At 44.0% G+C, this 24,830-nt stretch overlaps 1 protein-coding gene and 1 long non-coding RNA gene across 5 annotated transcripts in view; one reads left to right on the top strand and one right to left on the bottom strand.

Moving 5' to 3' along the window:
- Nucleotides 1-6,303: 6,303 nt before the first annotated feature.
- ADAMTS18 (ADAM metallopeptidase with thrombospondin type 1 motif 18) overlaps nucleotides 6,304-24,830 on the top strand; it is a 196,392-nt gene continuing 177,865 nt past the window's right edge. Inside the window, exons 1-3 of one of the 4 annotated variants that reach the window (XM_068260418.1) lie at nucleotides 6,304-6,584; nucleotides 8,644-8,781; nucleotides 20,523-20,604. In XM_068260418.1, the coding sequence (XP_068116519.1) occupies nucleotides 8,755-8,781; nucleotides 20,523-20,604 (109 nt within the window). In that variant the 5' untranslated portion in view covers nucleotides 6,304-6,584; nucleotides 8,644-8,754. Of the gene's footprint in view, nucleotides 6,585-6,669; nucleotides 8,782-20,010; nucleotides 20,429-20,522; nucleotides 20,605-24,830 lie in introns of those variants that run through there. The other 3 variants (XM_068260416.1, XM_068260417.1, XM_068260415.1) reach the window with 3 other exon arrangements.
- On the bottom strand, nucleotides 8,756-18,725 carry LOC137538328 (uncharacterized). The gene is made up of 3 exons (XR_011024753.1): nucleotides 18,636-18,725; nucleotides 14,287-14,325; nucleotides 8,756-8,800 (listed from the first exon to the last, which is right to left on the bottom strand). It is a non-coding gene; the product is annotated as an uncharacterized lncRNA (long non-coding RNA).

Here is a 24,830-nt window from a genome sequence, read left to right as displayed (position 1 = left end):
AAGCTTGTACATCGGGAGGATGCTTCAGCAGCACCGTATGTCAGAAATTTGAAATGTATCCGCTACAATGGCAGACAGGGCCGGATTTGTACTTTTTACCGCCCAAGGCCAACTATACCGTCTATATGGTTGTTATCTCTGTGTGCCCCAATGAGAATTCTCCTTACTTTCCATCATTAGATGTCACAGACAATAACTATTTTAGTAATATGCATATAGATTATAAGTTATGTTTTTCTTAAAGAGATTCTGTAATGAAAAAGTTCCCCTGGGGGGTACTCACCTCAGTAGGGGGAAACCTCTGGACCCTATCGAGGATTACCCTGTCCTCCTGTGTCCCACAGTGGACTCGCTGCAGTCCACGGAATGTACAGCCGACAATTTGTCAGGCTGTGCAATATTTACCTTTTCTGGCTCCAGCGGAGGCGCTGTTGCTCTTCCCACGGAGATTGGCGAAAATAGCCGATCTCCATCGGCTCCACTCTACTGCGCAGGCGCAAGTCTCCTGCACCTGCGCAGTAGAGCGGCCCAACAGCGATCGGAGAGCCGATACTGCGCATGTGCTGGAGCCGGGAAGGTATATATTTACATCCCCGCTGTTCGGGGAGCTTTATCGCCGCCACAGTGGGACACAGGGGGACGGGGAAAGCCTCGATATGATCCGGAGGCTTCCCCCACCCGAGGTGAGTACCCCCATGGAAACTTTTTTCGTTACACATTTTCTTTAAGAACTTTTATGTTATGTTTGCCATCTCTTTAATGATGGACCCATTGTGACAGCATGAGAGGTTAGGCTGATGTGTGCCTGCAGGATAGAGCTTACAGGTCTTGCAGGGATGACACAAGTACAGGACAGATGGTTAAAAGGTTAAAGCTGTCCTTGTAGATAGGGATGACTGCATAGAACAGTTTTACTGGCTCTCACTGAGCCGTCCCTAAATTTCTGGTGCCCTAGGCCATGGCCTATGTGGCCTTGCCAGAAATCCGGCCCTGATGGCAGATTTGCACTTTTTCTGCCCCAGGCCTTCTTTCTTGTGGCTCCTCTTCCATGTGCATCAGCACCTCTCCAAATCCATGAGCTCTATTTGCCCTTTTGCATGTAGAACATCCATAAACAGCAGCCTCTGTCATGTACACCTTCCTTAGGCAGCAGCTCCCCAACTCCACGCATTGCTTCTCATTTGTAGTCTCCTCTTTGATATGCAGCTACCCATTTTCGATGGTCAGCATCATTCTTGGGCAAAAGCCACCATAGGCACAAGCCTCTCTGGCCTTTCCAGGAATCCAGGGCTCACAGGAGCCTATAGGCACTGATGTCCTGGCACCTTAGACTTTGCCCTCCATGAGCCTACAAACCCCCTCCAAACAGCACCGCAAGTGTGCTGGCTGGCCCAGCTGTCAATTCCCTTTTACTTCCCTTGCCCACCATAGGTAGCTACAGGTGCCTCTTAGTATTAGGTAGCCAGAAGTACCCTCAGTGTTAAAGAGGCACTATTAGTAATAACATGCCCCCCAAAGAAAACACATATGTAAGTAGATAAATACTTCCTCTACTTACATAACAGATGTATTGCACTGTCCTCGGTTTCCTTCCAATTAATTTTATAATATAAATAAAGGGTCATTCTCTTCATGGCAGGGGCCATCTTGCTTCCTCCAGTATATTCTTCCCCCAACCCCGCACCCCCCTCCTCACCGCACTTGTTCTCAGCAAAGCGGGGAGGAAAAGCTGCAGACAGCAAAGGCTCGCCTAATAATAGATCCAAGCGCTGCAGTTCCCCCCTATACTCTCTGCACTACCACCGGCGGCAGTGCAGAGAGTATGGGGGGAACTGCAGCGCCTGGGAACATTATTCCTGGAGTCTGTGCGCCGCCTTTATCCTTCCCCAAAGTTCTTTACGGGGAAGAAGGAGAATGCGGCGGCGGCGGGCGGCAGAAGGGCAGGAGGGGGGCAGAGGACAGTGACAGGAGATAGCCTCTGGCCCCCCTCCGTGCGCTCTTACAGCGGCTACAACCACCGCAGACCAGGGGAGAGCAGGCGGCCAATCGCAGAGCAGAGAGGTGATTGACAGAGGCTTTAGCCTGCCTGTCATTTCTGCTCTGCGGCCTTGCGTTCTGCAGGCATGGGGAGAGAAAATGCTCCTAGGAAAAAAAGTAAGAATAATTTTAACTATTTGCATTGCCTTATTAACATCCTTTTTGTGTATGTAATAGGCTAAAATAGAAAATTGATTTCACATATAATGCCTAACAGTTACTCTTTAAGTAGCTAGAGGTACCCCTGGCTGAAGGGAGATCTTGTCAGTGGAATGCCGAGAACAGGGTGAGTAACCTCTCATTTAAACTCTCATCAGGACTCTGCTTATGGAAGAAGGGGAGTGACCGCCATCATCAGGCGCCTGTAGGCACGTGCCTACAGTGCCTTATGGTAAATCCGGCCCTGCAGGAATCCCTGATGAGTAATAGTGAGAGAGAACTTCCAGAAACAGGTCTGATCAAAGCAGAATAAGGTGCATGCATTGCAAACTGCAGAACATCTCTCATCATTAGACTATTAGACGTAGACTCAAAGCAGTTTTAACAGCCTGTTTTGTGCCAAAATCAGCACCTGCACATGCCTGCAGATGGAAGCGTTAGATCATTCACATACATGTCCATATCAAGCTAGAAACCCAGCTGTAAAGACGGCAGAAAAGCATATGTGAATGTTCAGACAGATAATTGTACAGTGGCTAATCCTCCTTTCCCGACAGATAGAGAGAGAGATAGATACACGATTTATAGATTCCTCCTCTAAAACAAATATTCCTTTGAAACTCTTTGACAAACTTATGCAGTAGGAAGCTTGCAGAGCACCGTTTTGTGCTGACAAGGTGTAAAAAAAAGATGTTGAAGATTGCCATTTTCTGACGTTAAACAAGCCCAGTGAGTTACCAGAGACCTTCTGGTATTTTAGAACTCCTGCAGAACACTTATGATCACTGTATAGTTGCTCAGCAGTTCTTGTGATAGAATATTTCAGTGCTGCAGTCTTGGCAGCATTCCAGGAGGACCAGGTGCCTTTGTTGGAGTCAATTCAACTAGCCTCAGGCCACCTACAGAGACTTCAGGTAGAATCTGGATCTATTTCACCTCAGTTTGCTGACATTTGAATACGATTCAGGTACTTCCAAATGAAAAGTAGGCAGTTTAAACATCACGTATAGCCTTTAAAACATTTACCCACTTAATAAGTAGCTCTATAAAGTCCAGGGAAGTGAAGGAATGTCCAGGAGTTTATATGTTGTACAAGATTCCAGTGATGGGTCCTGGATAGGTAATGTCATTTTCGGGTTTTTGTTCACTCTAGGCATATATTTGTGGAAGGGACAATTTGGCAACCATAGGTTGCAAACTGTTTTGAAGCTGTTTTAGACTGTGGAATGGGAGAGTTTAGGGGAAATTGGGCAGGTCCTTTAATTGTACCTCAGAGCTTGTCTGAGAGATACCTTCAGCCAAAAGGAGTCAGGTCATCTTGGCACTTACACGGCACTGCATAGTGCCTGACTTGGGCACCCCCATAGACAGTAATATTAATTACAACCATAGCGGCGCTGGGGAATTTTTTACTAAAATTATTATAAAGTATTTATATGGTGCAATATATTGTCTTATCACTTAAGGGCTCTTTCACATTGAGGCGGCGCAGTGTGGTAAATTTACCACACCCCACCGCTGCCTAATGAAACTCTATGGGGGAGTTCACACTCCCCATGTTGCGGTATACTGCACCACAAAGTGCCCTATCTAACGCGTTTTGAATCTTATATTACCGTACGACTCCTGCGGTGATCTGCGTTGAACCGGAAGTCATGTAAGTCTACGGTAACGCACATACATTTAAAAAGCCCGCAGTTCTCAACAAATCGCGCATGCACAGAAGTGTAATTTAGCAATACACTTCTGTGCACGTCATCAATTGCCCAACAGGACATGAGCTTCATGTCCTCTTTGGTCAGAGGCCAGATGGGGATTACCACGTACTAACACGGCCACCGCACCGCTAATCTGCAGTGTGAAGCCGGCCCAACTGTCCCTCAGAGCGACTCGCAATCTAATACCTGCCATAGTCATATGTCTATGTATGTATCATGTAGTGTGTGTACCGTAGTCTATTGTATCGTAGTGTGTGTGTATCGTAGTACTTGTCCGAAGGGACAAATTATGTTATCAGTAGGGGAATATATTTATTATATTCCCTACATTGCCTAGTGCAGGGATTGCCTAGTGCCATCTATCGGCTTCTCCTTACGACCAACTAACCGCCGCCAGGAACAGAAGTATGCCAGCCAAACGGATGCCGGGGATAATCTCATCTGTTAGAAGGGATACTTATTCCATTGGTTTCTGGGAAGAAATGTGGAGTCTTCCTCACCAGGTGTATTGTTCCGGTGTGAAGACAGGCTGCCAGAGTGTGAGGGCTATTTCAGCATTTTAGATTCACTAACCATTGATCGCAATTCCAAAAATTGGTATGCTAATGAAAGTGGATGGAGGTGAGCCCACTGGAGTGATTGCTCAGCCTGCAGCATTTTTGCTTTTGTGATTCAATGTTAAGTATAGGGTTAAATGTAGGATCTTGCAAAATCTGCAATCACTGTACAAAAGCAATTTTTCAGTGATTTTACTACATGTCTCCCGATGAGGATCGGGACCTGATCCCTGGGGCAATATCGCTTGGTCGAGGTTGTACAGATGAGTAGTTAGCCTGCAGGCTACTACCAATGTGTTTTGTTGCAATGCAGGGGGGCAGTGGGCAGACGAAGTAGTGCAGGTGTGACATCATGTGGGGTGTATGGGAACAAAGCTATTGGCTGTCACTTGCCCAAATTAATCTGGGAGGCCAATGGGGTTGGGGGTTGCTTGTATACAGAATTATCAGCAGAGGTGGTCCTTATCAGGCGTCTCAGCCAACTTTAATCTAGCATGTGTACAGGCCATAAAACTGTTATTTCCAATTTGATTGCCACTGAAGCACTCCGTACCTGGCTCTGATACAACTCTGGAACTTTATTTGGCCTGAGGAAGTGGGTGCAGACCCATGAAACGTGTTGCCTGTGCTTATTAAAATTCATATCTATGTGTATGAACTTGTTGTTACTGAGGTAAGCCACCTCTACTTTTCTATTTTTAGCTGTCAAGTGACAGGCAGCCTATTAGGCCAATCAAAGTGCTGGGGATCCTGCATTATGAAGTCAGTGGACCTGATCGGGCTCAGGGTGGGATGAGTGCAGCTGCTGTTATGTTAATGGTGTGTGCTTAAGTTACCAGAGCGTGCTTCACTACGGCGCATAGCGTCCGCACAACTTGCACTCCTCACATTAAGCTGCGCTGTTTTAGCAGCACAGCTTAATGAATCAACCCCTATAAATTCAAATCCTAGCTGAGAAGAATTACAAATCGAGCTCTAAACCAGTTCACACATATTCACTTTAGTTGCTCATTCATTGTTTTACCTGGAGTTTGCATTGGATTGCTGAGAAGTGTACAATGTAAACTTGTATTTGCTTTGGCTTATTTGCATACAAGGCACTTCCAAAACTTGTTGTTTTGACAGTTAAAATAATTGCTGACACCCACAAGGCTGTTCACACATTTATCCCCTGTTCAGTATCCTACCACCACCTGCTGCTAATTATAATGCAATAACATAAGTTCTCTAATTACTATAAGTGCAGGGAGTTCTGATATCCTCCTAATTGAAAACAAATGTCACATTTTGATAACATCCAAGTTTTATTTAGAAGCAAAGCCTGTAGCGTCTATGAAGTGAGCCTCATCATATGTTTATGTGGCTTAACCAACATATAAGCATATTTACACTGTAAAATTACAGTGTAAGTTGACTGTTATAAAAAACAATGCACAATGTACAGTTATGCAAGCAATATACCGTCTATAGAGGTGGGGTAGGAGGCACCAGATTTGTTGCTAGGATCCTAACAGATCCGTGCCACTTTGGGCACTCCATCCGGAAAGTGGGTGTGGACATGCACCAGAATGTGGGTGTGGTCATGGGTGGAGCCAAACTTACATGAACTTAACAGCGGTCTAATTAAGCCTGCCCATTAAAATGCTGGCTAAAGCTCCCTTTCCATTCATACAGAAAAAGAAAAAAAAAATAGCAGCATATCACATAAATAGGCAGTGTAACTAGGCAGTTACTTGGCTTCTGTGCGGGCAGTATTGGCTTTCTACTGGGCAGGCTGGCCTGCCACCAGGTGATCTGGCAGTTCCCCCATAGCATTCCCTGATCTTCTAGTGAACCCCCTCCCATGCTCTCATGGGCCTCCCATTGAGACACCAACTCCCAGCATGCCCCCATAGAAGAACCATAGTTCTCTGCATGCCCCATAAAGGCATCACAGCACCCAGCATACCCCTGATTGATGTACTACATCTCCCAGCATCCCCGCCATTGAGGCACCCCATCTGACCTTGCCTGGGGACATCTGGGGCACCCCAGAATAGATCCAGGGCACGTGCCACTGATCTTTGGCGCTAGCAACGCCCCAGGGAGGCATACAGGATTATCCAAAAAGCAGGTATATACAGTGCGTAGGAACTGTAGGACTTAGGTAGTGACTAAAATAAACTGTCATCGTTGTGATTAAACTGCCATTTAGGAAGATGGCATCTTAATTGGCAGCCACAACCTTAGGATTCTGGCCTTTTCTTGTTTTTTTTTCCCATTTCTCTACCAATTCGTCTTGTTCCCCCCCTTTGAAGGTGTGCAGTGTGGTCCAGTGTAGCCTGGGACGTTGGTGCGGGTCAAGGGAAGTCCAGAACCTGGGGTTTTTCCTACCTTGCTGCTGTCTGTCTGGGTACCCTGTCTGTGCAGGTACAAGCCGTGTGGACTTTACAGCTGCTACCCAGGAGGTCGGAGCTCTACTGAGGTAGGAAGACCAAGTAAGCTGATCAGGGAACCTTTTGCCTTGCTGCAGGCCGGCCCCATCCATCCTTTGGCTGCTGCTTATCCACTGCAGCAGGGACACCTTTGGTTCAGCTCCTTCATAATGCCACCCGCTAATCTGGAAATGAGGTTCGCCATGGCCAGACGCTTCTGTGACAACCAGATTATCTTGACCAGCCCTGCTGAATGCTGCTCAAGAGCCGGGACCCACCACAGAAATGAACACTGCTGCACCTTTTGAACTGGAACACCTTGGCCAGCACTGCCATAGGTCATCATTAATCAGGATCCTCAGCAGCGTCCACCATCACCATTAGTTTCCTTCATAAAGAACTGGGCCATCACTGCTGAACCTTTGCCTCCCTCTGTCCCCCCATGTCTCCTTAGGGATAACAGATGATTGCCAAGTGTGATTGGTAGCACCATAGTATGCTAAGCCTAAGCTCTTGGTTTTTGGACATTTCCCCTCCTTACTCTCACCATCTGACCCCTGAGAACCGAGCCAGTCAAATTCACTTCCTGCTGATTGTGATGGGCCTATTTCAAAACTGCATACATATTTGCATGCAAGCTAGAAGTATTTGCAAAGCATTAACCACACAGTTCCACATCCTATCAGCCGTGTATCGGTAACAACTCGGGTACTGTACAATGGAACCACATGGATGATTAGGAATTGTGGGTGTTGAGGGGTTGACAAGCTTTGTTTGTCAGATATGGCGGCCGGGCAGTTGCTGCCTATTAAGCTGTGGTAATAATCAATAATCAGAACATTTGTATAGCGTTTTGACGGACTCAAAGCGCTCAAGAGCTGCAGCCACTGGGATGCGCTCAAGAGGCCGCCCAGCAGTGTTAGGGAGTCTTGCCTTGAACTCCTTACTGAATAGGTACTGACCCTAGCCAGGATTCGAACCCTGGTCTCCTATGTCAAACTCAGTGCCCTTAATCAGTACACTATCCAGCCACTGATAGATTGGGTGTCGACAAATGCAGTACAACTACTACTCCCAGGTGCCCCCTGCTGCCTGCAAATACCATACACAGGGCAGAGGCTGACCGCCACTGCAGTTTATTTCTATGACTTTCATTACATTTTTTACCAAAAGTCGACTGAACCCCTTTACAGCTCTGGGTCATCTGTGAGCAAAGAGGCTGCTCCCCTCTAGTTACGCCCCTGATATGTAGATACAAAACAAGCTCTGCAACTGAGAGTTACACAAAGCTAGAAAAACATAAATGCTTGGAGTGGTGCACAGAAATAATGTTTATAATCCAGGGGAAAAAGAAAAATCACATATATTCTCCTAAAACAAAACTTTTAAAAGATATGTAAGAGAAGCTTGTTAACGTGGCCAGTGTACAGCGTCTGACATTGACACGTGCATGCGTCTTTTTTGGGAAGAGTCACATTCAGCAAGGTGCTTTGAGTGGCTGGAAGAAGTACAGTGTAAGTAAGCCAGTGTTCCTACTCAGGCAGATAAAGGTATTATTATCTCCTGGCAAATTCATAAAAAGTGTATTTCTCCTTGCTGTGGGCATGCACAGTATAATGCACACATATTATTTAGGAACACATAAACGGCAATGGATTGTCTCCTCACCACAGGCTAGACGTGGGTGGAATGGATTCGGAAAGATAAAAGGCTTCACCACCAACATTAACCAGTCAACGTCTTCCTTTTTTGTGCCAGCTCTTGAACCATGCCAATCATCCACCAGTGAGTCAGCTATTCTGGAATGAACGTCTTTGGGGTCGCGTACAGAGGCATCTAACAGGAGCGAGCGTTCCCAGTGTGCACTGAATGATCTTCAGAGCTTGGAAGGACTTGGTAAGAGTTGATGATTCACCTGATCCCAAAGACAATATTAGTAGATTATACAAAATTATGCAGCATTATAAACTGTAAGCAGTTTTAAGTGAACATCTGTGGTTACCCACAATGCACCGCTACTAAATATGCAAATCATTTCTTTATGCCCCTGAAAAAGCTGAATTATCGCAAGTACCTTCTATTTTAAGAAGGCAAATCACACTAAAGGTAGCCACTAACGGTCCAATTTCTAGCGAAAAATCGTTCTGATCGAAAGTGAAATATTGTAATAAATTGTTCTCTACACCATCAACAAACCAATCTTTACTTCCTATCTATCACAACCAACAAGAAAATCCAAATTTTGGTTAGACGAAAATCCATTCGGGCGACATTTTTTTCACTCGTTCATAATCGATTGTGTCCACCAATGGAGATTATTTACAACCAATCCGATCAGATTTCTTATCGCTCGAACGTTTTTTTGCTAGAAATTTGACCGTTAGTGGCCACCTTAAAGGTGGCCACACACGATATAATAAAATGATCTGATTTTACAGCAATTCGATAAAAACGATCGGATCGCCCCAAAAAATCGAAAGCTTTTTTTTTTTCAGTCGAATGAAATATCCGATCGGATTCCCCATTTTCTTCGATTTTTATCGATCCGGAATGCCAGATATTGTTCTTCAATATTTCTAAAGATTGTATGGTGTGTGTTAGATTGTCAATTTATTAATATATACACAACCTAGCAATTTTGTCATAATTTCCAATCATTATCATAATTGGGGAAAGATTGAACATAGGTGTGTGTGTGGTACATTGGTCAGATTTTTTTAAATGTTAAAATCGGTCAGAAAAATTGATTGCAACTCTTAAATTGAACAGATATGCCTCTCCCCTCTCTGCAGCACATATAGGGAGCAATGCACACTCTATGTAGTGTGGTGGGCCCACCTGGCATGTTTAAAAAAACAATGCCTGACTCCTATTGTTGTTTTCCACCAGGTTGCTTGAGGCTCAATATTAAAAATAGGCCTAGCTAATACAGTACTATACCCCACTCTGTATACATACCATTAATTCTGTATTAAATGGCAAAATACAGTCATTTAAAGTATATTAACCTTGAGGGAGCCATGGAACCCAGTCTTTAAGCACAGCAGAGCTTGTAAACCCAGCACTCTCCCCCACCTTCCAGCGCCAGCACTGACCAACACACATCGACTCAACACCCAACTTGCAGGGAGAATCCCAAACTGTGCCTGCGGCTGAACTTCCATCCTCACTGTTATGGAAGCTGAACTAAACAGTCCACTGACTGAAGGCTGCCAAGGGAGGAATTGCAGTGCACAGCCATAGCGGATGAGGAGCTCTACCACTAACTGACAGCAATCAAGTTTTAGCACACTCTAGTGCAGGGGAGGAGCCACACCACTGGGTAACAGCAACAGAGACACTGCTTGCAAGGGTCAAGGGAACAGCTTGCATAGCACACCAGGAAAAGTCACAGTACTGTCAACAGGATAAACAATCCAGGCACCAACCTTCAGTTGCTCTGCTTATTTAATGAGTCATTATCCACAAACCATTTCTGTAGGAAAATGTTACAGTGCAGGCAGGTAGGGTGGGTGTGGGGAGAGAAGCAGGGCTCTGAAGCTAGGTGCCTGAATCAGTTCTTCTATAGTAAATCATGATGGATCTATAAAAGCACAGCCTGCATTTTGAGTCTGGAAATCACAGTAAAGGGGCCCATACACCTAACGATTTTCCCACCGACATACAGCAGCTTCAGGGATTCAGAAGGCATGCTAGCTTAGGTAGCCAGAGTGGAATCCCGAGCTTTCGGCTAGGGCGGGAGGGGGCTTTGGGGTGGAGTTTGCGGCCACACGCAGGCAGAACTAGACACTGCACTGTGTCTGTGGCAGACTGGCTGCCTGTTAGGGAAACCAGAAAGGGGTGGCCTTAGAGGAGGGGCAGAGCATGCTCGCTCTGTTTCCATTGGCCAGCAGGGGAGGAAGGGAGAGAGTGAAGTCTGTGCAGTGTGCAATTATGCAGGAAGCTAGGAGCCCGCGTGCACAAGCCTGCAAAATAGGGAGATGAATTTGAAGGTGGCCAGTGCCTAGTGACAGACATGCCGCCCCAAGCAGCTGCCTGTAGTGCCTGTGCCTCCAGGTCGCCCCTGCTATATGTTAGATGGTTGAGGAGATGCACTTAGAGGGGCACAGTGATTCCCAGGGTGGGCCAGCGCCCCACCGGGCCTCGGTGTAGGGTTGGGACCCAATAGAAATTGCAAATCGCTCTTAGAGCAATTTTAACGCCTAACAACCAGTGATTTCAAGTAGTGTGATTTTGGGCCCTGCAATCCTTGAATGAAATCGCTCCAAAAATAGAAACCAGGATTTCAGCATAATGCTTCAGTGAAATCACAGCCATTAACTTATATTGCCCTAACACATTTGGAGCATTGCAGGGAGTGCTCTAGCCCTTACAGTAAGAATACAAATGTTAGACTCCAAGAAATTTCTAATTACCATTTTTATTCTGCAAAAACAATGAATTATAAGTTATATCTTCAGTTTAGGGTTGCATTAGGCTGCTTTCACAGTGGGACGTTACAGGCGCATGTTACAGCAGCCAGTAACGTAGCCCAACTCACAGTAATGAAAAATCAATGGGCTGTTCACAGTGCCCACATTGCGTTACATTGTAACGCTACACGTTCTATGAAAGTGCAGCATGCTGTGCGTTACACGCGGTTTTAGCCGCGTTAGACTGTTTGCACATGCTCAGTAATGTTGTTTTATTGTTTTTTTGTGTGCAGGAGAGGAGGAGGGGAGAGTCCGCTATGTAGCCTAGCCACATGGCTAAATAATATTCACTGCACTGCAATGCAGGTTTTCTTCCTGCTAGCAATGATTCATAGGAATCATTCTCTGCCTGCTAGCAATGGTTCTCTGCCTGCTAGCAATGATTCATATGAATCATTCTCGATTCTCTGCCTGCTAGCAATGATTCATATGAATCATTCTCTGCCTGCTAGCAATGATTCATATGAATCATTCTCGGTTCTCTGCCTGCTAGCAATGATTCATATGAATCATTCTTGGTTCTCTGCCTGCTAGCAATGTTTCAAATGAATCATTGCCGGTTCTATCGAATGAAAAAACGGCGCACCAAGAGCCGCATAACGCAGCTCTATGTAGTGTCCACCTTTAGCACCACCATGCGTTGTGTTAGGGGAACGTTATGCGACTTTAACGTCCCCTGCAGCACAATGTCCCACTGTGTAAGAGCCCTTAATCTCCACTCCTCAACAGCCTGCTCCATTCTTTACCAGTGTCCCAAAATATGATAATCAACGGTAATAGCACTTCAGTGTTATACTTGTATAGGACCATTAATAACTAAAGCTAAACAGATTAGAAGAGATCATATATTTTACATGTTTTTTCACTGGACCTTGTTCAAAAGCAGACATGCACCTTTGTTTTAGAAGGCAGGAAACTCTTTACTTTATTTATCAGGGAATAATAATAATAATAACAACAACTTAATAATAACATAATAATTTGTATTCAAAAAGCTAATTTAATAAATTGGTAGGTGAAGTCTGGCTCAGCAGTGCCTCTAGTGGAAATAGGTATTACGGTATTACAAAATAACATTATAGCAGTGACCACTATGTATTAGCAAGTGATAGGCAATGTTAAACAGTGGCCCTGGCCCCTGCACTAAGATTGCCATAAGCAGGCATCGCTGCAGAACTAAAGGTACCCATATATCTAGCGATGTATGGGCAAATCGACCAAGAATCTGACCAGAGAGAGATCTGTCAGCTGCCAGTGCACCGCAGGTCGATTCCCGATCGATTTCAGCATGAAATCTCTCAGGAATTGGCCTTGTGACGCTGCCTGCTCCACCTCTGTCACTGTCCCCCCAAATGATAATGTGCCCTTCTTCCCAGGTGCCCATGCACTAAAATCTCACCTGTTCCGGCTACCGCTAGTGTCCAGCTGCTACTGCTTACCCATGTGAGTCTGTGTGTGACATCACATAACACTTGGGGGGGGGGGGAGTGGCCTGGGATTCCATTGGGTTTGTTGCTCTTTCTGATATCACACATCATTACTGCCCTGCACCCAATCAACCACAATGGCCCGAGATTTCCCAGCTTACTCGATCAATACATTTGATTGATTTTGACCCAAAGACGGTCAAATCGCAGATCAGGAATGCTTGTTACGGCACCAATTTTCATCCGATTCGATAAAATGATTGGATGGTCAATCGGGTTTAGAGCATCATGCTGGGAATACACAATTAGATTTTTCAGCATATATACTGTCCGATCATTTTTCTGATCGATTTTCATTCACTACTATCAGAAAATCGATCAGAAAAACAATCAAACCTGTTGGAAATTATCCATCGAAACCATCTATCTGCCAAAAAACCTCATGGTGTATTCCCAGCATCAGGCCCAATATGAGATAAAGATTGGTATTGTTTCCTAACATCTGCATGAATTCCCATGCACATACAAATGTTTTTAAAGGAAACCTGAGGTGTTAAAAAGAGGTGTTTTTATACTTACCTCCTCCAGCCTCATGCGGTGCATTGGCTCCCTCGCCATCCTCTCATTATCTCCGTGGGTAATCAGGCTGGTCATGCTCTTTTGCACATGTGCGGCTGCACGCCCCCCCCCCCCCCCCCCTTGTCACTCTCCCGCGGCCCGGAGCATTCTGCGCCTGTGTAGTAGTACTGTGTAGGCTCAGAATACTACCGGGTGTGCAATGGGGGGAGCAGCAACGCAGTACATGCGCAGGAAAGCACAACTAGCCAGATTACCGGCAAGGAGAATGTAGAGGACAGGGAGGAAGCCCCAGGTAAGTATAAATACACCTCTATTAAACATCTCAGCTACACTTACAGTACTGGAATGGTGGGAAAAGAACTAACATAACAGAAAAGCCTTAGGGCCCGTTTCCACTACAGCGAATCTGCATGCGTTTTATGCATGCAGATTTACACAAGCAATAGAAGTGGAGAGGCCTGTTTCCACTTCTGCGTGATTCTGTGAGGTTTGTCGTGCAGAAAAAATCTGCACGGCAGACCCATCAGAATTCGCACGCCGCATACCCGCACGCGATTCGTCGGTAATGTAACTAAATAGGAAAACTGCAAGTGTTTTAGTCTTGCGGTTTTCCCGGCGTTTCCGCGTGCGTTTTCGTTTAAAAACCCATGTCAATGCATGCCGGCATTGACATGGTTAAAATCGCATTGTGAAAACCGCGAGCGATTCCGCGTGAAAACCCGCATAGAAACGGCAACGAAGCCGCAACCGCATGCGGATTTGCTGCAGTGATTTTCCAGTCGAAATCGCACCGCACAAGTGGAAACGGGCCCTTAGATAAATTGTAAACTCATTGCAACCTGCATTGAAGTAACATTTCCGGCACTTCATATTAAAAAGTAGCCATTTTAGCAAAAATTAGAGGAAAAAAGAAAATACCATACCTGCTGAACCATTTAATAAATTGTCATCTCCATAGCCACCTACAACACAATAAAGTCAGTGTAAAAAAGAGCGGAAGTTTCTTTGCACAGAAACATCACCTGACCATGCCCACCTCCTCCCTCTGCTCTGTCCTGTGCAGTACCGGGAGGACAGGGGCAGCAAGAAAGTGTTCACAGGAGAATAGAAGACTAGATAATACCTCTCCCAGCTCATCCCGTGGAGGAGGAGGATGTGCAGCTCTGAGGGTGGCCACCCACATTTCAAATTTTTTTTTTTTAAATCCAATTTTCCAGTTAATTGGAAGTTGTTCAAGGTACCCCCACATGTGTGTTTAAAGTTGCCACAATTTTGTAAAAAACAAAAATGGTCTTGTATCGCAAAAAAGTTGGATGGAATAAAAAGCATTTCACTCAATAACCAACTTTAGATCTTTTTGATTTTTAATATGAATACCTTTTTTGTAGATGGATTTTTCAAATCTATCAATATTTCATGCCATCATCATTCTCTGTTTAGCATTTTAACTACCACTGAACACCACATTGCTGCTTAACCTCCTTAGCAGTAATGCTGAGTCAGGCTCAGGACGGAAATCCACAGCTCCCAAGCCTGAGTGACTTAAGGTGGGTACACACATCAGATAAAAGTCTTTGGAAAATGAAAGATCACAGACCAATTTTACCCCCTTCCATGTAGTATGTGAGCACATACCTACAGTCTGTTCTATTGAGCTGAACTGCCCATCAGATAAAAATCTTTGCAAGATGCTGCACACAAAGATGCAGTACACATTCAAAAGACCAGTATCTGCAAAAGATCAGTTCCTACAAAAGATCCGTTCCTGCAAAATGCATTCATAGTCTATGATATCTGCAGATCCTCATACACACCTTGTTTAACCATTTCAGCCCGCGAGGATTTTTCACCTTATGCATCAGAGCAATTTTCACCTCCCATTCATTTGCTAATAACTTTATCACTTCTTAACACAATTTATTGATCTATAGCTTGTTTTTTTCTGCCACTAATTAGGCTTTCTTTGGGTGGTACATTTTGCTAAGAAGTATTTTTTTATAAATGCATTTTAACAGGATTAATAATAAAAAAATGAAAAAAATTAATTATTTCTCAGTTTTCGTCCATTATAGCTTTAAAATAATCTACGCTACCATATTTAAAACATATGTATTTTAGTTGCCCGCTTGTCTCGGTTATGACACCATTTAAATTGTGTCCCTATCACAATGTATGGCGCCAATGTTTTATTTGGAAATAAAGGTGCATTTTTTTTCGTTTTGCGTCCATCACTATTTACAAGCTTACAATTTAAAAAATGTTCGTAGTATACCCCCTTCAAATGCATATTTAAAAAAGTTCAGACCCTTAGGTAACTATTTGGGTTTTTTTGTTTTGTTTTTTTAATTGTAATTTTTTTTCCCATTAAAAATGTTATTTGTGTAATATTTTGGTGTGGGAAATAAACAGTTCATTTTTAATGTTATTATATGTGTAAATTGTAATGTAAAAAATATGTAGATGTAGTTTTACTATTTGGCCACAAGATGGAAACCTTGAGTTTATTTTTTTCTCCTTGTGCTTCTCGATCACCGGAAGCACAAGGAGGATGCAGAAAATTTGCAGAAAGACTGAAGCCTCTAGTAAGAGCGCTTCGGTTTTTCTGCTGGGGACACGGATCGGTGATTGGGAACCATGTTCCCGTTCACTGATCCCAGGGCTACTGGGGGACAGCACGGAGGTGCCCACGATCGTGCGAGGGAGCACGCTGAAGCGCGGCACCGCAGAAGAGCAGCCGCCTGGACGTGAGGATCACGTCCGGGTGGCAGAAATGGTTAACAGACATTCATCTGCAGACCAGATCCACCAGGATGGATCTTTGGATCTGCAGATGATTGTCTGATCTGCAGATGAATGTCTGTTAAACAAGGTGTGTATGAGGATCTGCAGATATCATTGACTATAAATGCATTTTGCAGGAACTGATCTTTTGCAGATACTAATCTTTTGAATGTGTACATCATCTTTGTGTGCAGCACCTTGCAAAGATTTTTATCTGATGGGGAGTTCAGCTCAATAGAATAGACTGTGCAGAGTATGGCTCTTATACGGTACTACATGGAAGGGGGTCAAATTGGTCTGTGATCTTTCATTTTCCAAAGACTATGGTCTGATGTGTGTACCCACTTTTATATGCAGGAGCTGCTGCAGGTCTCTCTGTGGTATTCTTCTTGTTTTTAGTGTCTAAAAGCTTGTGAAAAAATTGTACAGCTTTTAGACCCTAAATCTGGAAATAATCGTAATGCCAGGGAGGTTACAATGTATTTTCATTTTTTTTTTGTCCACTGTAACCACTCATTGTTTTCTGTTTATTCATCCAGTGCTAAACAAAAACAAAAACGCTCAGTGTCAACAAGCCCCTACAGTTGTAAACAAAGAAAAATCTGGGTTTTTTTTTGTTTTTTTTGTGCTACTGCAGATTTTTTGAGTGAATGTAGTTATATTAGTCTCAAGCCTGATACACACTTTCAATTATGATTGGCCAATCACTGACCAATTTTACCACCTCCATGTAGCATGAAAATTTTATTCAATCTGCTTATAATATTCAATATCCGAGACAGCTGATTTTGGAGCAGTGTTGCGTGGCTAATTTGGCCGCACAAATTTAAAAAAGAAAAGGCAATTTTGTTGCCGGCAATAGCTCGTCCCCCCAAGTTGCTACAAGTTGGAGCGGGAATAGTAATGAACGTGTGCCCGGAGTTTCTGCAGGAGCAGGCTGAGCTGTATTTTGGCTTCACCCTGTGTCTTAATTGCCCGCGAGGATATTGAACGCACTCTTCAGTATCTGCTGACCCTCATACTGCATGGAGTATGAGGGTCAGTGATAGGACAATCATGAAATTGGTCAGTGATTGGCCAATCATAATTAAAAGTGTGTACCAGGCTTGAACACACTGTCAATTTTAATTGGCCAATCACTGACCAATTTCAACACCATTAGCCAATGATAGGGCAATTTTACCACCTCTATGTAGTATCAGGGCCCATTCACACTTGCGTTTGCAAAACGCCGGTGATTACAGCGGCGTTTTGCAGGAGTGATTTTTCAAAATTTTGCAGGGGAGCCCAGTGATTTCTAAATTTTTAAAAAAGCTTCGGAGGCAGTGGTGGAGTTACCTCCAAGAAGCAGGCACAATAACTGTCAATTTCGAAAAAGACATACATTTATTGTATACTCCCAAAAGATGCTGCAATGCGTTTCACAGGTATAACCCGCTTCATCAGGCAATAGACATGGGGTATAAACAGTACGTGGTCAATGATGCATATAGTGCCTCTGTCTACGTAATCTGTTCATAGTATTTAAAGAGAAACTCCGACCAAGAATTGAACTTTATCCCAATCAGTAGCTGATACCCCCTTTTACATGAGAAATCTATTCCTTTTCACAAACAGACCATCAGGGGGCGCTGTATGACATTGTGGTGAAACCCCTCCCATAAGAAACTTTGAGGACGGTGGTACTCCTGGTTGTTTCCTGTCTGTGAACCCTGTTGCATTGTGGGAAATAGCTGTTTACAGCTGTTTCCAACTGCCAAAAAAGCATGCAGCAGCTACATCACCTGCCAACAGTAAAAATGTCACCATGTAATAAATGTCAGAATGTAAATCAGGGATTTAAAAGATTTTGCAATGGGCAAACACTGACTAAATCATTTATATATAATTATTGTAAAAATGAAGCACTTTTTTATTACATTATTTTCGTTTTTAAAATGTTTTGGTCCTCATATTACATGATGTAGCATGGGCGATAGCAGATCTTGAATGCTGTGAACTGCATTCTGTAGGTAAGTGCTAATACTACATGGAGGAGGTAAAATTGGCCAATCAAAACTGGATGTGTGTACCAGGCTTAATTTTTTGCTACGTAACAGAATAGCAACAGTGTGTGATCAAGAAAGATAACTGCCCAGTCATAAGAAGGTTATTTGTAGAACAGTATATCCTATACAATAAAACCTAACTGTCCCTGCGTCATCCACTTTCCCTGTTTGTCCGTCCGAAGCTTTTTTGTACTGCGCATGTGCACAGTACAGAAAGCCGTTGGGACAGGAGGTCGGGCCAGGGAGCAGGGCGGCAGTGTGCAGGGGAGATGAGCCGGCTCATTGTTCCATGCCGTTGAGCCGGCTGTAGTTGCTCTGCGCGTGTCCCTGTAGCTGCCCGTGGCCTGAAAGCACTGTGCAGAGCTGTGATGAGCTGGCTCATTTTCTCTCTTGCTCCTATTCTGCCCAGAAATCATGATAATCCTCCCCATTCTTGAAATTACCTTGCGTGCAGCCTTCAGTGGAAACCTCTCCAGAGAGGCTGCCTGCGGCTGCGCAAGCCCCGCACCTTCGACTCCTGCTTCAGGATTCAGAAGAGCCGCTGCAACACAGGATGTTTGGCGTTGCTATGCAACGGCAAACTAAGGAGCCAGAGGAGGGCGGTAGAGCCACCGCTAATCATGGGAAAACCCAAGGGAGGAGCCAAAGGTGGGGGGCATGCGCAGCCGCAGGCAGCCTCTCTGGAGACTGTTGCACAGAAGGCTGCACTCAAGGTAATTTCAAGATTGGGAAAGATGATCGTGATTTCTGGGCAGAATAGGAGCGAGAGAGGTAGTCTCTCACTCCTCAGAGTAACTGCGGTAGGTCACATGCTCTCCGCTCTGATGTGGGGAAGCGCTCCGAGTGGCGGCGGTAATTTAACTACCTACAGCCCATTTTTAAACGGGCTTAGGTAGACTAGTTAACCTATATTATACAAGGAAAGCAATCAGTCTGAGACTTGGTGCACACATGGCTGTACGTAAAAGGTCACGATTTCTGTTTTTGTGTGTGCGTTTTTGTGCGGTTTTTTGTACATTTGCGGTTTTTCCGTATATTCTTTTTTCTAGCACTTTGCATGCGTTTTTATGCATTTGCGGTTCGCATATACAAAGCGCATATGCGTTTTGAATGTCTTTTCCATGCGTTTTTCTATTCAGTTTTATACAAATCACTAGGAAGACAACAGGAAGCGGAAATGCATCAGAAAACATTTTAAAAAAAGCATATAAAAACTCATGAAAAACGCATACAAAACGCATTACATTGCGTTTCCATTGACTTTCAGTATGTGCGTTTTTAAAGCATTTTTGAATATGATGCAACAAAACTAGCGTTTTTAAAAATGCATATTTTAAAACATATAAAAAACGCATATGCATTTTTTATATGCGTTTTTTTTTATGCGGCCCATTGACTACTATTGGCGGCAAAAAACGCTAGTGTTTCCTAAAAGTGTTCCTAGCCTCATGAAACTGAAATTGCAGGACTGAATCATAACCATGTAGCCCTTTGTGACGTCTAACCTGAATTATAAAGCTAGGCACACACCATACAATTTTCTTGCAAATTTACCTGCCAGATCGATTTTCCGATCGATCAAAATTTAGATCTGACATGTTGGAAAAAAATTGATCTAAATTGTATGGTGTGTACCTAGCGTAAGAGATTGCATGGATAAGTGATCAGAAATCACAAGTAACCATGTGCTCAGATGCACAGCCACACAATGATACAGTAGATTCCTCTGCACCAGTACAGCAGTATTCCCTTTAGCTGCTCTCACACAGGCTCCCTCTGCAGCACAAGTGCTTCCTTCCCTAGACAATTTGGAGATTAAAGACCTCCTGTGTAACAAAACCCAAAAGAGTACTTCTGACAGGGGGGCGTGAAGATGGGAGGGGGCTGTGAAATCCTATGCTGGCTGTGCATTGTACTGTGAGAATGCAGCTGCATGGAGCTGAGATGATCAGTGTAATCAGTGGCTGGCCCTGCACTCAGTTACACTGCCACTACCTGTCAGCAGCATCAGCCAGCACAGGACCTTCCATGCTCTGACCACCAAGATGCCCTCTACATCATCATGAGGACCATATCCTGCCTGCTTCCCTGCATGCCACTTGCAGCAGAGACAAGCCTGCATGCTTTGCAGAAAATGGATTACTTCTCCCTCTTACTTTGGACATTACCTGTCACTATACTGAAATGCACTTCCATGCCATTCCTGACAATCCTGTGGATTGGGAGCTTAGACAAGGCATGTTCTCCTCTCTGGGTACCTACTGTGGGGAATAGCCTGTGCTTGTACACTGATCTGTCACCCACTGACCAGGTCTCTTCTTGTCTTTCAGACACTTCAGTTCTACTGCCTATGCTGTGTGTCATTTGCAGCCTCATTAACTGGTGACAGTGGGATGGGAGGATTAAATCAAGGTTTGTACTGAATGTCTCGTCGTTGATTTATTGAATTGTTAAATATGTATAATGAAGTTTTTGGAGATGTTTTATCAAGATGTGCAATGTGGAGCAGTTGCCCAGAGCAACCAGGGAAGTGGAATCTGATTGGTTGCCCTGGCCAACATCTGCACTTTTGCTCCAGTTGTTTTTGCACTTTTCTTGGTAAAATTACTTCTTCAAAGGGCTGTCATCAAGTGTATTCTGTTATAAACAACCAGCTCACTGTTGTACAACAAGTTTTTTGCATTGTGTTGTCATCTCTGTACAGATGCTATGTGCATTCCAGCAAACACTGAGTGTACCCAAGATCTGGGCATCAGCTATTTTTTGTTTTATTACAAAATATGTGACATGCTTGTATTTTAAACCAGAAGCAAACTCAGTAAGGGGAGTATATTACTTGACTTTTCATTATAAGCTATTTTAAGCAGAATTATTAGCACATTAGAACTTTAAAAAGTGCTAATCGTGTGAGTTGATGGAACAGGAATGGTTTATCAGCATAGAACAGTTTTTGGTACTTATCCGTTAGCCGGGCGCATCCGGCAGGTGGCGCTAATTACTATTCCCCCTCCAGGCCGCCATGGATAGTAGGGAAAGACGTAACTCTGGTGGAGTTTTGTCGCCACCTGCCGGATGCGCCCGGCTAACGGATAAGTACCCAGTTTTTTCCCCCCCTTGGCCCTCATACAACATGGAGATGGTAAAATTGGCCAATCAAAATTGGCTGTGTGTATGCACCTTGAGGCTGAGAGTAGAGCACAAATGTCTGTGCAGAAAAAGTTTTTTTTTCAGCAGTTGCGTTTTTCATGTTTGTGTTTTTTTTAAGTGTCTTAACAAGTGTTTTTCGCTATGCAGTAAAAGAGAAGGCTTTTTGTTGTACTACCTTAGGTCAGTGCTTCTTACTAAACTCTCCCCATGTTAAAGTTAAAGCCTACCTATAACACTAATATAGGTCCCCTCCCCCAAAACTCCAACCAAGTGGGTCCTCAAAAATGTGGTGCTAGTCTAGCTTAGTCCAGCAGTAAAACCTCATGGGGAACAGTTCTCCAATCACAGCACCCTCTACAGCAAGAAGCTTTGTAATTGGCAGAATAGTGTGGGCATAGTTTAATACAACCTACCTGAAACCTAGAGGTTTGAGAGGGTGTTATTAGGAGAGCACTGATCAGAGCTGAAGTGATTGTGAACGCAGTTTGTGGGGTTGAACACCCTTGGAGTCAAGTATAAGGTGATGAGGGAGATACACCGGTTAGAGGGTGAGATGGGCTTTATGAAAATTTTGAGTTTGTTTTACTCTGTGGAGCACAGTGAATATAACCATTTCAAGCAGCTGATGCACACCTCTCAGCATGACACACGGATATTAGGGGAGTGGTTATGCCTCACTGATTACCATAGTTGACCAGGAAGCATGTTTTATATGAAAGGGTATGAGGTGTGCTCTCAGTTTGGTCACCTGTGCATGGTATCTCCCAATGTAGAGTGGGAGGGGCAAGAAATGACCATGGGCTACAAAACAGAAGTGATCTGCCAGGAAAACCTTATCTAGCCAATTGCATTTTTCTGCTGAGTAGAGTCAAAGATGTGAGGTCAGGTAGACACATGGGAACCTATAGACATCACATTCCATTCACAGTAACCAAGTGTGGCAATTGCTAGCTTGCCTATAAGCTGCTTTCCTTTATCAGGGGTATAAGGTTACTATTTTAAAACAATATCACATTTTTATCATAAAAATCATTTTTTTTTACAGCCCAAGCACAGTTATGGGCTTATTTTTCGTGCATTTAATAGAACATTATTTTAAAGTTAAGCTGGAGGTTACTGAGGAACATGTGAGGATCTTTGAATTGGTGCAGTGTTTTTGTTTTTGCTTTGTTTTGCTTTGCAAAAAATGTTTTGCTTAGTTTTTATTTAACAGGTTTTTTAATGCATAATATATATATATTTGAAGTCAAGTTTATTTCAACTTTACGTTTACCCCCAACATATGACTCTTTTATGTGAGAAACTGTAAAAACACCAGTAAAAGCTGACATAAGAATCATGTGCTACCAGGTTTTACCAGATTCCCCATTGCAACTACCCTTTTTCCCTGAAATTAAGACATCCCTGAAAGTAAGCCCCATCAGGAGTTTTGAACATGCTCGAAATATAAGTCCTACCCCAAAAGCAAGCCCTAGTGGCAGTAAGGGGAAAAAGCATGGTAACTTGTGTTTCTACTGGAGCCAATGGTCTTGCACACAGGACCATGGCTCCATCATTGGGCCAATCACTGCACTAGCTGCTTATCAGTGAGTGCAGTTATTGGCCCAATAACAGAGCCATTGCCTTGCCTGCAAGACCATTGGCTCCAGTAGAAACACAAGTTGCTGTACTTCTTCCTCATAGGCTGAAGATCAGGGACACAGCAGCATGGAGCTGGGGGAAAGAGGATACAGGGGAACATCATAGGACACGGGGTACAGTGCGGCATGGAGATGTGGATAAGAGGAGAATGCAGGAGGACATAGTGGGAGAGAGGAGGACACCGGTACAGAGGGGGCACCAGGAAGACACTAAAGTTACAAGTTGGGGCACTGGGGCACAGGAACTTGTGTGTTCATAGAAGTGTAAGACATCCTCTGAAAATAAGCCCTAGGACATCTTTTGGTGAAAATATTCATATAAGACACGGTCTTATTTTCGGGCGGGGAAACACGGTATTATCAGTACCAACCCCCTTTTTTTTACAAGTATTACCAGACCTGCTCAAAACTACTACTGTCAGATCTCCTCACAACAAGTATTGCCAGGTCTCCCCAAAACAAATATTGACAAGCCCCCATTCCCTATCAAGTATTACCAGGTCTCGGTTAAGGTAATTTGGGCGCATGTTGCCAGGGGGTAAAATGAGTGCTGCATAGGTCCTAATTGCAGTGCACAATAAATGCCTGCTATGGCGGTGCAGATATCACCAGGTAAGGGGGGGGGGGGTAGGTTAGTGTTAGGAGTAGGTGTAGAGGGAGGGTTGGGTTTAGTAATAGTGATAGTGAAATATTGGCAAAATTACTGATATTCTGCTTTTGGAATTAGCTGGTGCTCAATAGGATAATATTGGCAATTTTACCAATATTCTACTAGCGGCTTCCCTGGGCACCCTAATTACCGCAGCACCCTTTTCCAGCGTACGCCCAGGTCTCCCCAAAGGAAGTACAGGTATTATCAAATCCCTTGCAGCAAGCATTGGCAGTTTCCTGGCAACACGTATTGCCAGGATTTGCTTAACAAGTGTTGAGAGCCCAGCCTTGTCCCTATTGCTTGTTCCTATCCCTAATTCGCAAATTCCAGATTGCCCCAAAGCAAGTATTAAAGTGCTAAGGAAATTGTCAACACCGAATAAATACATAATCATAACTATGGTCAGACCTGATTTGTAGATCACAGATACATGAAATAAAGCTGTTTACATGGAGATGTAGTTAAAGGTTAATTTTTAGCAAGGATGTCCTTTAAGTATAACGCAGGCAAAGTAGTGCTAGTGTACAGATGGATTAGGAAGTAATGGGGCCCTAGGCATGGTAGTAGATTTGGGGCCCCGTTGCGGTGCTTTTGGTAAGTTGAAATGGAGAGAGGTCAGAGAAGGTGGTGGGTGGGCCCCTTGACATCCACTAGGCCCCAGGCACCTGCCTAGATTGCCTGGTGGATGATCCTGTTCTGCTAGATTACAGTGTATGTAGTGTACTGATTGCTGGTGAAGGGAAAGCACATGTTAATTATAGGCAGATCTTGTCACAATTAATAATGTATTAGACTGGGGGCTGTTGGAGGCTCATACAGTATATTTATGTTCTAAATGAATTTATCCCTTAATTACCAGTGTTACCTCGTATAAACCAATCAATCGTCATCCTAGAAAGTGCCTGCTTGTAGAAGGTGAAGTCTGCTGCAGTGCTGTGGGTGGCAGCGCCTTAACTCAGGAGTTAAGCAAACATTCAGCATATTTCATTGTTTTATGCCTTCTGTCATTGCTTTACTAAATCTTAATAATGGTGCTGTCTGTTATATGACACATTTCAAGGTCTACATGCTAGTAAACTTATTTTACAGTGCATTTCCAGCCACAGAAACGAACTCCTACAACTTTTAGCGTCGCCAGGCTGAAATGGATAAGCCTTTCATGAGATGTCATTATTTTCATTAGACCCTTCCATTTCTCT

The sequence above is a fragment of the Hyperolius riggenbachi genome, chromosome 11 (genome assembly GCF_040937935.1).
Source record: "Hyperolius riggenbachi isolate aHypRig1 chromosome 11, aHypRig1.pri, whole genome shotgun sequence".
Lineage (NCBI taxonomy): Eukaryota > Metazoa > Chordata > Amphibia > Anura > Hyperoliidae > Hyperolius > Hyperolius riggenbachi.
Note: the sequence above shows the minus strand (reverse complement) of the source record. Positions and strands in the feature narration are given on the sequence as shown.